The sequence below is a fragment of the Osmerus mordax genome, chromosome 21 (genome assembly GCF_038355195.1).
Source record: "Osmerus mordax isolate fOsmMor3 chromosome 21, fOsmMor3.pri, whole genome shotgun sequence".
Taxonomy (NCBI): Eukaryota; Metazoa; Chordata; class Actinopteri; order Osmeriformes; family Osmeridae; genus Osmerus; species Osmerus mordax.
The window spans coordinates 13,522,417-13,538,596 of NC_090070.1; the positions used below are offsets into that span (position 1 = coordinate 13,522,417).

A 16,180-nucleotide genomic window follows, 5' to 3' on the forward strand; every position below is an offset into this window, starting at 1 on the left:
CTACCGCAAAGCTTGGTGCTCCGTGATTGTGTTAAACGCAAGGGTTTGTTTCACGCTCTCAACCCGTTAACCTCGAACAATGCTCCAAACAAGTCCACGGCGGTGTGTAATCTACACCGGACGTTAACGACGAAGGGTAAACGGTGAAAACGATAATCTTATGATTGCAGGTCAACAAGATTAACCCTTTACACGCCGCCTCGAGGAATTCCGAAAAACCGAGACGGTTATTTGAAGAATGTGAGGACATCTCGACGGTAAGCTTCTTTTAGACGGGCGTTCTGGGTATTCTGGTAGTACGGTACACGGTGGGGGTTGTTATTGAAGTAGAAAGCCGCAGTCTCGCTGTTCAGTTGTGGATCTTGAGGACAATAGGTTAAGTCTACACCTCCGGTACACACGGGGCTGGCGAACTGCATCCGCTAGGCTCGCGGAGTTACATAGACACACACTCACACACACTCTCACACCCTCACAAAGCAGAGCAAGGTTTGCAACAAGAGATCATCTCCCTGAGCAGAATCAGACATTTCTCTAATTCTTCTCTCCCCCCTTGCCCCCCCCCCCCCCCTTCTCTATCTCTCCATTGTTCATGTCTAGGCACCGCTTTGGTAATGCGGTACTGGCAAACCGGGAATTATCCGTTAATAGCCATTGGAATCACTGAACCGGGGGAATAAGAATGTTGTTGGGGAAGCGAACGTTCTACTGTCAATCAACCGAATCCGCCTGAACAGATCAATGGAAGCTTGTGCGTCGTTACCGACGGAGAATTAAACAGGGACGCGACAATAACCGTCACTCTGCTCTCATATTCAGTGTTTGACTGAAGAAGCACCGACACTCCGCGCGCTCCGACCCAGACTCTCATGAAACCACAGACACCTTCCACGACCAAGAATCGTGCTCGTGGGCGTTTACCGTGAGAAGAAAGGGTAGAGTTGTCCGTCAGTGTTGTGAGTGGCGAGGATGGCGGCCGTGGTGAACTACTCTCCGCCGTGGTGGGTCAGCTTGCTGCACCGACTACCGCACTTCAACCTGCAGCTAGAGACGGTTAGCAGTGATTTCAGACCCGAGGACTCCGAGTACCAGAAGGTACAACACACACACACTCAGTACACACACACACACACAGGTATATGAAAGACCTCTAGGTGTGTTGAATCAATTGTGATAGAGGACACTGGGATGGAGAGACAGAAGGATGGAGAGAGAGAGAGAGAGAGAGCGAGAGAGAGAGAGAGAGAGAGAGAGAGAGAGAGAGGGAGGGATGAAGAGAGAGGAAGAGGAGGGAGGATCTGACCCACTCCTGCTGCAGCAGAACTAAGCTGCTTGTTCCCACGGCAACAATATGGCAGTGGTTCCCACGGCAGCAAGGGATGGTGGGATGGAGGGAGGGAGGAGAGGAGTGAGTCAGGAAGAGGAGGATGGATGGTGGGAGGAGGGAGAGGAGAGAAGAGGGATGGAGGAGGTAGGACTCAGAGGAAAGACGGAGGACAGAGATGGGAGGAGGAGAGGACAGAGTGAGAGGTGGGGAGGTTTCTATATCTCTGTCTCCCTCTCCATCTCTCTGTCCATATCTCTCCATTTCCCTTCTCTTCAGTCACCCTGAACCACTGAGCACTTTCTTCCTCCAAACCACTTCACGTCTGGACTAAAGCTCTTTGTGTGTGTGTGTTGGTTGAGTCTGAGGTCATTATTAACCTTGTAATCACCAGACAACAGGACAATCTGGAGAGAGAGGGAGGTGGAGGGAGGAAAGGGAGAGGGAGGGAGAGAGAAAGGAGGGAGAACAGAGCAATCTCTGTCCTTCTTTAGATGGTCTCACTCTGTCTCAGAGCCTTTCATCACTCATTCACACACACACACACACACACACACACTCATACACACACACATGAACTCACACACACAGAGGGTACTGTGGGGGTTAGATACTCTCACACTCACACAAGTGAGTTCTCCAAAGTAGTCTCCCCCCTCTCTCTCCCCCCTCTCTCCCACACTGAGGCCTCTGTTCTGAGGTGATTGGACAACAGCTTAATCAGTATTCAGCTAGACCATGCCTGGAATCACCCCAGCTTCTCGCTCGCCCCTCCCTCTCCCCCTGTTGTTTTGAATGCTGATCATACGAAAGATCTCAAAACTGGTAGAAGTTGCAGGTCTGTCCAGGATATGTGTGCATGTGTATGTAAATAGTGGGTGTATAAAGTACAGACTCAGCAGAAAAACAGCTGCAGAACATTACAGAGGAAACACATGACTAAAACTGCAGAGGAGGAAAACAGACGCACACACACACAAGCATCCACACACACACACACACAAGCATACACACACACACACACACACACAAACATACACACACACAAGCATACACACACACACACAAGCATACACACACACACACACACACAAGCATACACACACACACACACAAGCATACACACACACACACACACACACAAGCATACACACACACACTCATACTCTCCCAGGTTTGTAGACACAGGCACACAGGGGTCAGGAAGCTGAAACCAGCCTTAACAAGGTCAGGTCACTCAAGTGGAAGTGACTGATCCTGTCACACACACACACACACACACACACAGACAGACAGACTGGAATTAGACCACGCAGTATACAGTCCCTCCCCCTTCTTTATTCTAACCACTAATTGATCTACTGTAGATCAGAAACACACTCTCTTACACATACTCACACACACTCTCTCTCTTTAAATCCTGGACTTTTTCTCCTGTTGTAGTAAATACGAGATCCATTTGATGTGTGTGTGCGTGTGTCTTTATATAGGACATCTGCCAGTCTGGGTCAGCTAGGAGGTTGCGACCTAGTTTTTGCTCATTGTCGTATGGAATGTATTATGTTTTCTATGCTGGCATGTGACTAGTTTAGTTTAGCTTGGTGTAAGATAAAGATGTTACAGTTTATCCTCCCCACCTCTCCTCCTCTCTGCTCCCCTCCTCTCCCCTCTCCTCCCCACCTCTCCTCCTCTCTGCTCCCCTCCCCTCCCAACCTCTCCTCCCCTCTCCTCCCCACCTCTCCTCCTCTCTGCTCCCCTCCCCACCTCTCCTCCTCTCTCCTCTCCTCCCCACCTCTCCTCCTCTCCCCTCTCCTCTCCTCCCCACCTCTCCCCTCTCCTCCCCACCTCTCCTCCTCTCTGCTCCCCTCCCCACCTCTCCTCCTCTATCCTCTCCTCCCCACCTCTCCTCCTCCCCACCTCTCCTCCTCTGCTCCCCTCCTCCCCTCCCCACCTCTCCTCCTCTCTCCTCTCCTCCTCTCCCCTCTCCTCCCCACCTCTCCTCCTCTGCTCCCCTCCTCCGCTCCCCACCTCTACTCCCCCTCTCTCCTCTCAGACAGAATAACAGAGGTTGTCTTAGCCCCCCCACCTTTAAAGCTGTTGTTGTGTGTGATCATTGTGGAGGGTCTCAAGCTCATTGCACTTCTAACAAGTCTGGGTCAAGACACACTGCTGACTTAAGTGGAATATTTTCTCTCCCTGTTGTGAAACCAATTCCTCAGCTCTGTCTCCCTCCATGTCTGTCTGTCTCCCTCCATGTCTGTCTGTCTCCATGTCTGTCTCTCTACACGTCTGTCTGTCTCTCTACATGTCTGTCTCCCTCCATGTCTGTCTGTCTCCCTCCATGTCTGTCTCTCTACACGTCTGTCTGTCTCCATGTCTGTCTGTCTCTCTACATGTCTGTCTGTCTCCCTCCATGTCTGTCTCCCTCCATGTCTGTCTGTCTCCCTCCATGTCTGTCTGTCTCCCTCCATGTCTGTCTCTCTCCATGTCTGTCTGTCTCCCTCCATGTCTGTCTCCCTCCATGTCTGTCTGTCTCCATGTCTGTCTGTCTCCATGTCTGTCTGTCTCCATGTCTGTCTGTCTCCATGTCTTTGCGGTGTGAATCTGACTGTGCTGTTTCTCCCCCAGTCGGTGCTGTTGCTAGGCGCTGTGGCTTTGCTGTGTCTGGCCTTGGACCTCCTGTTCCTCCTCTTCTATTCCTTCTGGCTGTGCTGTCGCACACGCAAGAACCACGACACACACACACACGTTCACACACAACAGCCTGGCCCTGACTGCTGCTGCACTGCCTGGTGTGTGATCATAGCCACGCTGGTTTGCAGGTGAGACACACACACACACAGGGACACCCACACACAGGGGCACACACACACACAGACACACACACACACATTCTGTATGGGACTGAACCTCAGTGTACATCATACACTATCTCTCCCCTTCTCTCTCTCCCTTTCTCTATCTCTCTCTCCCCTCCTCTCTCTCTCTCCCTTTCTCTATCTCTATCTCCCCTCCTCTCTCTCTCTCCCTTTCTCTATCTCTCTCTCCCCTCCTTTTCACTCCTTTATTTATTTATTTTCATATTCTGCCTTCGTACTCTGGCCTAGAAAGGTTGCCATGGAGACTGAAGCAGGCTTGATGCAGAGACGAAAGATGAATTATACACTCAGTGTGTGTGTTCGTGTCTGTCAGTGTTTATGTGTATCTGTCTGTGTACAGTGATGCTGTAGTGGTTGATAGTAACAGTGATGCTGTAGTGGTTGATAGTGACAGTGATGCTGTAGTGGTTGCTAGTGACAGTGATGCTGTAGTGGTTTATAGTGATAGCTTTAGTGATAATGATATTGACCTCTTCTATATCCTGTCTCTAGCTTTAAACATACTGGTAGCACAGGTTAATGCGTGTACTTTGATACACACACACACACACATATATACACACACGTGCCTCTCAAACTACCACTGAGTTGTGTGAGAAACTAGGGCAGTGTGTTGTCATGTGACTTTGCAACACTGTCTCTCTCTCCCTCTCTCTGCCTCGCCCTGCTTCTCCCTCTCTCTCACCCTCGCTCTCTCTCTCTCTCTCTCTCTCTCTCTCGCCCTCTCTCTATAGGCTGAATGAGAACAGCAATGTTAGTACAATAGAATAAGAAAGGTCTACGAGGTCATAAACCTCTGATTAAACACTCCATAACACAGCACACTGGGGGCCTCTTCAGCTAATGGTGTGAATGAAGTGCTTTAATGACAGCCATAAATCCAGCTGTACTAATGTGTCTGGTCAGTGAGTCTATAGAGAACATCACCATTATACACACAACACACTACACACACACTACACACACACATTTTACATTTGATTTTAATTTAGCTGATGCTTTTACCCGAAGCTCCAAACACACATGCATGTAGAGAGAGAGATGGGATAGAGGGAGTGTGGGATAGAGGGAGAGGGAGGGAGAGAGAGAGAGGGAAAGTGAGGGAGAGAGGGAGGGAGAGAGAGAGAGGAAGAGAGGGAGGGAGGGAGATGAGAGGGGGGTCGACAGACAGGGTGGAGGAGGGACGTCTGATCTCTGCAGCGCAAGGATAAGTGTGTGTCTGTGTGTGTGAGAGTGTGCATGTGTGCACTGTATCAGAAGAATCACATTAAGTGCAGTCTGGCTGACAGGCTATTGTTCGGATATTGTTTATGCTTGTGTGTGTGTTTTGTGTGTCTGGTGTGTGTGTTTGGTGTGAGTGCTGTGTGTGTTTGTGTGTTTGTGTGCTAACAAAAAGAGACGGACTAATGCACACTTATACCAGCCAATTAGATAACACTTCCTGGTTCCTGTCTCCCCCCCAGCGCTGGCATCGCCGTGGGTTTCTATGGCAACGGAGAATCGTGCGATGGGGCCAATCGTCTGGCCTACTCCCTTCGTCATGCCAACCGCACTGTGGCAGGGGTGGACAGGCTGGTGAGACACACACACACACACACACACATGCACAAACGCATAACATGGTAGCATTGTAGTAGGAGACTTTACATCTGTGTTTCTTATATACTAGTGTAATAATTGGACCAATACGCTGTTCCTATTGGTCTAGAAGATGTTCTCAAAAGTTAATAAATCCATTTATATACCTCCTGAAAGTTCGCAGAGGTAAATAAACGTTTTACGGACCTAGCAACAAGCGGTTGCCTTGGAGATGTAGCCATTGACCTTAACAACGTTGCATCTGCTCGGCAACAAAGTAGCCTAAAAAGCCTAAAAAAAAGCTTAAAACAACCAAATACGGTTTTTGCACAGGTCCGCAAACGCCCCGCAATCGCTTCCCGTTTTAAAGAAGCATCTGAAGCAGACAGAAGACGAATTGATGTTGTTGATATGTTGCCTTGGAGATGTAGTGACGTCACCAGTGCAAGTGCAGCTGATTGCAACATGGCGTCTGCTCCAGATTTGACGTGTTTGATTTGGGATCTTCCCACGTATTGTTGTAGTATATAAGAAACCAAATGTTTACTCCTCGACAGGTCAGCAAACGCTTTGTCGCCTCGATTTGTTGAAACGATTTGTTTGTAAACCTCGACCTACGGTCTCGGTTAACAAACGTTTTAACAAATCTCGGTTTACAAAGGCGTTTGCAGACCTGTCGAGGAGTAAACATTTGCTGTTTGTGTGATGTGTGTGTCTGTATGTATGGTGTGTGTATGGTGTGTGTATGTATGGTGTGTGTGTCTCCCACCAGGTGTCCGAGAGCGCGCTGGCGTTGAACGAGACGGTGGAGGCAGGACTAGTGCAGCTAGAGTCGTCCTATCAGGAGCAGGCAGACTACGTCTCATTGGTCCAGAAGCTGCAGGGTCAGCTGGATGAGCTGCTGAGGCTGCTATTGGCTGTTCCCTTCTGGTCCAACACTCGGGTCTCCCTGGAGACACTGGCCCGCTCCACCGAGGCCTTCGACTGGTACAGGTAGGACACACCCCCAGGTAGGACACGCCCCCAGGTAGGACATGCCCCCAGGTAGGACACGCCCCCAGGTAGGACACACCCCCTCCAGGTACCCCCCCCATGTAACACATACATATATAATGATTCCTGCTGCTGCTAGGGTTATAACAGTGATGACTGTATATATGATGTGTATATATATATATGATGTGAATATATGATGGGTGTATATGTGTTTATATGATGTGTATATATGTGTGTTGCAGGTGGCTTGCATACCTGACTCTGCTGCTGTTTGATGTTCTCATCTGTCTGCTGGTGCTCTTTGGGCTCATACGCAACTCTAAAGGCACTCTGATTGGGTAGGTCAGGTCACATGACCCCTCTAAAGGCACTTTGATTGAGAGGAGGAGAGGTTAGGAGTGAACCAAGAATTGGAGAAGAGAAGGAGAGAGAGAGGTGGAGAGAGAGAGAGTTAGTGAGGATACAAACACCATGTTGTGTGACAGAGACTCATGTTCAACAGTGTGTGTGTGTGTGTGTGTGTGTGTGTGTGTGTGTGTGTGTTGTGTTGTGTGACTCTTGTTGTTTTGGGGAGACTACAACCAAACAACAAAGATACAGTCACACTCATCAAACACACACACAAATAACATGCATTTTATAAAGCCCTTTTCTCCCTCCCCCAGGGTGTGTCTGCTGGGAGTGTTGACCCTGACCATCAGCTGGCTCTCTCTGGGGCTGGAGCTGACCACTGCCGCGGTAAGGAGCGGAGGGGGGCCGCGGGGGGGGCGGAGGGGTACCGCGGAGGGGGACCGGAGGGGGGGCGGAGGGGGCGGTTGAGGTCTTTTTGTGGTTGTTTGATGGTTGTGTGATATCTTTCCTCAGACGGCGAGTGATTTCTGCATTTCCCCAGATACCTATATCACCAGGGTAACCAAGGAAAATGCTGTCATCGACCAAGGTGGGAACAAACGAGAGGGATGAGGTGAAGGAAGGATAGACAGAGGGATGGGTGGAGAGATAGAGGGGTTGGTGGAGAGATGTGGGGATGGGTGGAGAGATGGGTTCTGTCCTACTGACAGACCAAACTTGATAATGTCACTCACTGTGTGTGTGTATGTGACTGTCCTGGTGGGATTGGTTGATAGGCAGGTGGCTAAAAAGCTTTCTATCTGTACCCTCCTCTCCCTGGTGCCGGTGTGTGTGTGTGTGTGTGTGTGTGTGTGTGTGTGTGTGTGTGTGTGTGTGTGTGTGTGTGTGTGTGTGTGGGGGGGGGGGGGGGGGGGGGGACCATATCTAGGTCTCCCTCTTCATCACTCTGCTTCACTTTAGTCTTATCTCTCTCTCTCCTGCTCTCTCCTGCTCTCTCTATATATTTTTCATCTGTCAGAGTTCATATTTGTTGTCTCTGGCAGTCTGTCAATCATTTGCATTGCCATGGTTTCTTCCCCATGCCCTATTTCCATGGTTTCTATCTTTGTTTATATTACCAGTTCTAATATTAAATATCAACATTATGCATTTACAGATATATCCTGCGTGTGTAAATATATATTTCTACTGTAACATAATCATACGTCAGTGTGCATAAGTATTTTATATATTAACAGACTTGTGTGTGCGCATGTGTGTTTACAGATATCTTGCAGTACTACCTACAGTGCAGCTCTGGTCAGGTCAACCCCTTCCAGCAGGTACATGGGAGTTGTAGTTTTTCATCTATCTTGAAGTTCTTGCTCTCCTTTAGGTCTCTTCCTGTTGTGTAATGAAAAATGTTTTGAGATGAAGTGTCTTACAGCTCTTGTAATTGTGTGTGTGTGTGTGTGTGTGTGTGTGTGGTGTGTGTGTATGTGTGGTGTGTGTGTGGTGTGTGTGTGTGGTGTGTGTGTGTTCCAGAGGCTGTCAGGAAGCCACAAGTCGTTGGTGGAGATGCAGGATGATGTGTCAGAACTTCTCAGATCAGCTACCAGAGAATACCCCAGCACCAAGGTGTGTGAGTGTGTTTGAGAAAACATACACTGTATATCCTCTGTGTGTGAATCTGAATGTAACATATGTGTGTGTGTGTACAACGTGTGTGTGTGTGTATAACGTGTGTGTGTGCAGGGTCACCTCCAGCAGATTCAGACGGTGTTGAACTCCACAGAGGTGGGTCTCCACCAACTGACTGCTCTGCTAGACTGTCGCAGCCTTCACATGGTGAGTGTGTGTGTGTGTGTGTGTAGATACTCTGTGTGTGTATATATAACCAGTGTGTATATATAACCAGTGTGTGTGTGCGCTCCAGGACTATGTCCAGGCGCTGACAGGCGTGTGTTATGACGGGCTGGAGGGGGTGATCTACCTGGTCCTCTTCTCCTTCGTCACCGCCCTCATGTTCTCCTCCATCATCTGCAGCGTGCCTCACACCTGGCCCAGCAAGAGGTACACACACACACACACGCACACCTGGCCCAACAAGAGGTACACACACGCACACCTGGCCCAGCAAGAGGTACACACACACACCTGGCCCAGCAAGAGGTACACACACACACCTGGCCCAGCAAGAGGTACACACACACACCTGGCCCAGCAAGAGGTACACACACACACACACCTGGCCCAACAAGAGGTACACACACACACGCACACCTGGCCCAGCAAGAGGTACACACACACACACACACACCTGGCCCAGCAAGAGGTACACACACACCTGGCCCAACAAGAGGTACACACACACACACCTGGCCCAGCAAGAGGTACACACACACCTGGCCCAGCAAGAGGTACACACACACCTGGCCCAGCAAGAGGTACACACACACCTGGCCCAGCAAGAGGTACACACACACCTGGCCCAGCAAGAGGTACACACACACCTGGCCCAGCAAGAGGTACACACACCTGGCCCAGCAAGAGGTACACACACACACCTGGCCCAGCAAGAGGTACACACACACCTGGCCCAGCAAGAAGTACATACACACACACACACACGTTATATACAAACAGATTATATGCACACACAGCTCTGTCCACATGCTCATTGGGACTGTTCTAATCCCCAGTGGAGCTTACATCTGCTGAACTCTGATCTACACACCACTATGACATCAAACACTATGACATCATCAAACACTATGAAATCATCATGCATGATGACATCATCATGCATTATGACATCATCATGAACTTCATGCATGCTATGGTTGCCTGCCTGCCTGTCTATCTGTCTGTCTATTCGCCTGCCTGCCTGCCTGCCTGTCTGTCTGCCAGCCTGTCTCTGTGTTAACCAATCACCACTGTTGTTTTAGAGTCACCATGTCTTTCTGTTTGTCACTTACTCCCTTGGTCCCACCCCTTCCTGTCCTGATTTGGAAAGCCCAAGTGTAGGAAAACCGTTCCTTAATCACAATCTGAGTCGGCAGATTTGATTCCTGAATCCGAGTCGACAGATTTGATTCCTGAATCTGAGTCGGCAGATTCAATACCTGAATCTGAATCTCAGATGAAAGGTCTGATGTTGATGTTGGAGTTGGCTGAGGATTCAGGTGTAAGAGTGAAACAGCAGTTACACTGCCCTCTGCTGGCCTGATGTGAAGTCTACGGTAGAAAGAATAAACTAGTTCTCTGCATAAGAGTTTATTTATTAATTAAGTTTTTCTAATAATTTTATTAGAAAATTATAAATATTATTTAAAATCTTGTGTGACTGCCCGCCTCTCCTGTCCTGACTGGAGACCAGCTGGCCAGGGGGTTCAGGAGAGACCAGCTGGCCAGGGAGTCAGGAGAGACCAGCTGGCCAGGGGGTTCAGGAGAGACCAGCTGGCCAGGGAGTCAGGAGAGACCAGCTGGCCAGGGAGTCAGGAGAGACCAGCTGGCCAGGGGGTTCAGGAGAGACCAGCTGGCCAGGGAGTCAGGAGAGACCAGCTGGCCAGGGGGTCAGGAGAGACCAGCTGGCCAGGGAGTCAGGAGAGACCAGCTGGCCAGGGGGTCAGGAGAGACCAGCTGGCCAGGGAGTCAGGAGAGACCAGCTGGCCAGGGGGTCAAAAGAGACCAGCTGGCCAGGGAGTCAGGAGAGACCAGCTGGCCAGGGGGTTCAGGAGAGACCAGCTGGCCAAAAGAGACCAGCTGGCCAGGTGGTCAGAAGAGACCAGCTGGCCAGGGAGTCAGGAGAGACCAGCTGGCCAGGGGGGTCAGGAGAGACCAGCTGGCCAGGGGGTCAGGAGAGACCAGTCTGTTCTGTTATTATGATTTTTTTTGTTTGTTTATTTTTTTTGGCATTTCTTCCTTTTTTTTCTTCCTCTCCAATCAGTTTAGCTTCAGTTTCCATGGTGACCTCTAAGATGCATGGTACAAGCGGATCCACAGGTTGTTGCCGTAGAAACTAGAGGCCGTTTTCTGGTCCCTGCCCAGCTTTAGAGGCAGGAATGAGGCAGGGGGAGACAGGGATGAGAACCCTCTTCCAACACCTGTTTCACTCTACTTTCTCTCTTGGATCTCCTCCTTCCCTCCCCCACTCTCCCTCTCACCCCTCCCTCTCTCACCTGCTTTCCCTGGCCCCACCCCTCCTCCTCTCCCTGGCCCCGCCTCCTCTCCCTGGCCCCGCCCCTCCTCCTCTCCCGGCCCCGCCCCTCCTCCTCTCCCTGGCTCTGCCCCTCTACCTCTCCCTGGCCCCACCCCTCCTCCTCTCCCTGGCCCCGCCTCCTCTCCCTGGCCCCGCCCCTCCTCCTCTCCCGGCCCCGCCCCTCCTCCTCTCCCTGGCTCTGCCCCTCTACCTCTCCCTGGCCCCACCCCTCCTCCTCTCCCTGGCCACGCCCCTCCTCCTCTCTCTGGCCAATGAAGGATGGATGAGGAGGATGGAGAGGAGGAGTCTGGTGCTTCGCGTGGTCCCCATGACAACCTGTACCGCGTGCACATGCCCAGTCTGTACAGCTGTGGTTCGAGCTACGGCAGCGAAGCCAGCCTCCCAGCCACCGCGCACACTGTCAGCAATGCCCCCGTCACTGAGTACATGTGAGTTAGCATGCACGCTAGCAGCCTCATAGGGTTACAGTTTATACCAGTTGGCACGCACACTAACAGTTAGCGCAAAGCCCCATATGGTTATAGAATATGTGAGTTATCACACACACACTAGCAGTTAGCCTGCACACTAGCTGCCCCATAGGGCTGCACTGTATTGACAGGTAAGAATTAGCAGTTAGCTATGGCAGCCAAGCCAGCCTCCCAGCCACTGCTCAGTGTCAGCAAAACTCCCGTCGCTGAATAAATGTGAGTTAGCACGCTAACAGCCCCATAGTGCTAAACTGTATTTCAGTTAGCGGCTATCAGTAATGCTAGTGGGCCTGTAGAGGGACACTGCACTGTAATGTCAATTAGACACTAGCAGTTAGCACGCATACTAGCAGCCCCATAGTGCTACACTGTATTTGAGGTATCCACTAGCAGTTAGCACACATGTTAGCAATAACAAATACGGTAGTTGGATAACTGGAGGGCTTATTGAGGTTACTATATAAGCTTATAGTGATTAGTTATCGTTACTGTTCCATCACAGGGGCCGGTTTTTGGGTAAGCGTTGCCGTAGTGACGACTTAAGTAACTCTGGTTTTGTACTCCAGGAACCAAAGCGCTAACTTTCAGACCCCGCGCTGCGAGAACACCCCTCTCATTGGCAGGGAGTCCCCTCCGCCCTCTGTAAGTGCACACTTTCTAGTACACACCTCTCTGTAAGTGAACACTACCTACACTTCTGTAAGGGGACATTACTTAGTACACACCTCTCTTAAGTGCACACTACCTAGTATGTACACTTCTGAAAAGGCACACTTATCAGTATTACTGTAGTAAACACACAGACAGCTTATATACACACATGCTGGAAGGACAGACATCTACAAGGTCATTCAGGCAGACACAAGGTCATTTAGACATCCACAAGGTCATTCAGGCAGACACAAGGTCATTTAGACATCTACAAGGTCATTCAGGCAGACACAAGGTCATTTAGACATCCACAAGGTCATTCAGGCAGACACAAGGTCATTTAGACATCCACAAGGTCATTCAGGCAGACACAAGGTCATTTAGACATCTACAAGGTCATTCAGGCAGACACACGGTCATTTAGACATCTACAAGGTCATTCAGACAGACACAAGGTCATTTAGACATCTACAAGGTCATTCAGGCAGACACAAGGTCATTTAGACATCTACAAGGTCATTCAGGCAGACACAAGGTTATTTAGACATCCACAAGGTCATTCAGGCAGACACAAGGTCATTTAGACATCCACAAGGTCATTCAGGCAGACACAAGGTCATTTAGACATCCACAAGGTCATTCAGGCAGACACAAGGTCATTTAGACATCTACAAGGTCATTCAGGCAGACACCCGATCATTTAGACATCCACAAGGTCATTCAGACAGACACAAGGTCATTTACATTGCATTACATTTATTCATTTAGCAGACGCTTTTATCCAAAGCGACTTCCAAGAGAGCTTTACAAAAGTGCATAGGTCACTGATCATAACAACGAGATAGCCCCAAAACATTGCAAGTAGCCAAACATGAAGCATACATTGTGAAACGCAAATAAGTGCCAATGGGAAGAACCATAAGAGCATGTAGTTAAACAAGTTACTAATTAAACAACATGAACCTCAAAAGTGCAAGAGTGTACCTGTAGAAATATTTAGACATCTACAAGGTCATTCAGGCAGACACAAGGTCATTCAGGCAGACATAAGGTCATTCAGGCAGACACAAGGTCATTCAGGCAGACATAAGGTCATTCAGGCAGACACAAGGTCATTTCGGCCAGCTGGAGGTTTGGAACGCTAAACTTGAGTCGGAAGGTTTCTGTGTTCTAACAAGTTTCTAGCCCCGCCTGCAGCTGGGATTGGTCTCCTCCTATTTGTTCAGATGGATGAGTCTGTCGTTTCAACCAATCGGATGTCCTTTCCTAATTTTGAGGCAAGCCCTGGTTAGTCTTGTCCTGGCTGGCTATTTCATCCCCATGCATTGTGGGAAGTGTAGTGTCTCCCAGCGGTCTGTAGATCGTTCCTATTGGTTAGACAGTGCCAGACTACTTCCTGGTTGGCTAATGTCTGTCTACACCTGCACCAGTAAGATGCATCTGGAGAATTGGCCCCTCCCCCTTCCAGTTGTTATTTGATTTCTCGCCGTTCCTTATTGGTCAATCCCACGTTGGGCGCCACTATGTGACCAAGGCGATGATTTTGAACACCCCCCGGAAACAGGAAACCTCTGGGTACTTCCCCCTCCCTGCCCCCCCCACAGCATCTCTGTGTGTGCGTCCTCTGGAAGCATGTGTCACCGTCTATCTGTTCCCCACCCACACACAACCCAGCCACAATAGTTCCCCGCACATTCTGTCCCCCTACATAACTAAACCCAAGTAATCCACACACACACACATACCCAAACTACAAATACTCTGTAGCCATGGAAATTACACGCCAGCGGTGGACATTTTGGGATGGAACACCAAGTCCAGTAAAACCGTCACTTGGAAACCCCTCCTCAGACAATAAACTAACCCGTAGCAACCCCAGACCTGGAGTTACCCGTAGCAACCCCAGACCTGGAGTTACCCGTATCAACCCCACCCCTGGAGTCTCCCATAGCAACCCCAGACCTGGAGTCTCCCGTAGCAACCCCAGACCTGGAGTTACCCGTAGCAACCCCAGACCTGGAGTTTACCAACAACCACAATCTCCTTCCAACCATGACTCAAACCTTCTAGAAGTCTAATCCAAATCTAATTCTAACCTGTCAAATGATTAATAATCTTTAATCTGTCGTCATAGCAACTGTTTTAATCCACCACCTCCGGCTGTCCAAATGACTTGTGACTGTCCTCCCTTTGTGTATGTGTGTGTGACTGTCCTCCCTTTGTGTGTGTGTGTGTGACTGTCCTCCCTTTGTGTGTGTGTGTGTGTGACTGTCCTCCCTTTGTGTGTGTGTGTGTGTGTGTGTGACTGTCCTCCCTTTGTGGGTGTGTGTGTGTGTGACTGTCCTCCCTTTGTGTGTGTGTGTGACTGTCCTCCCTTTGTGTGTGTGTGTGTGACTTTCCTCCCTTTGTGTGTGTGTGTGTGTGACTGTCCTCCCTTTGTGTGTGTGTGACTGTCCTCCCTTTGTGTGTGTGTTTTCTGTTGTCATGGTGTTGCCAACCTTCTGTCCCTAAACTTTTCTATCTCATCATCTTTATCGGTCTCTTTCTTTGACTCTCTACCTCTTTGTTTCATATCTCACCCACTCACTCTCTTCCTCTCTCACTCTCTTCCTCTCTCTCTCCAGTACACCTCTAGTATGAGGGCTAAGTATCTGGCCACAGGCCGACCGGAGCAGAACCGTCGCTCCGTCCCTAACGACCAGCTGGACCCGGCGACCCGGCCCCACCCCACTGCCCGGCCCCAGTCCTCTGTACACTAGAACAAGAACCTGCCGGAAACCTCCAGAACCCACCACAACTTTCCAAAACCCTCCAGAACTTTCCACAACCCTCCAGAACATTCTAGAACCCACCGTAACTTTCAAGAATCTCCCTGAAGAAGCTTCATACTGCTCCACGGGTGACCCGCCACAACCCTGACCCCTGACCCCACCCCGGTCTCACCCCCAACCAGGCAACTACAGAACCACTAACCCTGACCCCTGACCTGAATGGTCCTGTCTTGGTGCTGTTTGTCCCAGCTCCTCTTCCTTCCTGACCTCCCTTCACTTTTAACTTTAGAGAATAGATGTTATACACAAACACTCTCAGACACACACACACAGTCACACATGTACACACGTGTACCTGTCCTGTAGGTATGTAAATAGTGTGTTATTCTAGTGTGATTATTATGGTGGTGTGTCTGTAGCTGGAATCAGGGATCTGATGCTGTTGTAACGCTGTATCGCACACACATGCATATACACACACACACACACTTGCATATACACACACACAGCCAGACTCTGTAACCATAAACTCAGTCAGGTTTGTTGCTATGAACAACCTTCTTATAGAATTCTGTACATAGAAAAACACACACACACACACATACACACCTTGTAACCACATTGTCTTGCTTTGAACTTATCTGACTTGAATCTTAATCTGTGCTTTCCTGTGCACATGACATGCGTGCATGAGCGTGTAAATACTGAACGCAATGAGTGAAGTCTGAAATGGAATGCTCTATGACCTTCCGGAATCTGCAACCCTTTCTGCGGACTTCCGGAATGTGTAGATGGACATTCTCTGTCTGTATGTGTCTTACTGTCTGTCTGACTGTGTGCCAAACTAACCATCTCTATTCTGGGAATACTCAAGATACTACCAGCCATTCTCTCTCTCTTTCCTTCTCTCTGTCTCTCTCTCTTTCTCTCTGTCTCTCTCTTTCTCTATATATATTCCT

At 49.6% G+C, this 16,180-nt stretch overlaps 1 protein-coding gene across 1 annotated transcript; it reads left to right on the forward strand.

The window, feature by feature from the left end:
- Positions 1-187: 187 nt before the first annotated feature.
- Positions 188-15,282, forward strand: ttyh3b (tweety family member 3b). The gene is made up of 15 exons (XM_067259118.1): positions 188-257; positions 601-1,095; positions 3,953-4,146; positions 5,667-5,778; positions 6,554-6,774; positions 7,020-7,115; positions 7,443-7,515; positions 7,642-7,717; positions 8,395-8,450; positions 8,653-8,745; positions 8,863-8,955; positions 9,044-9,180; positions 11,587-11,757; positions 12,366-12,441; positions 15,075-15,282. Exons 2-15 carry the CDS (start codon positions 970-972, stop codon positions 15,207-15,209), a joined length of 1,659 nt encoding a protein of 552 aa, XP_067115219.1. The 5' UTR covers positions 188-257; positions 601-969; the 3' UTR covers positions 15,210-15,282.
- Positions 15,283-16,180: the final 898 nt, after the last annotated feature.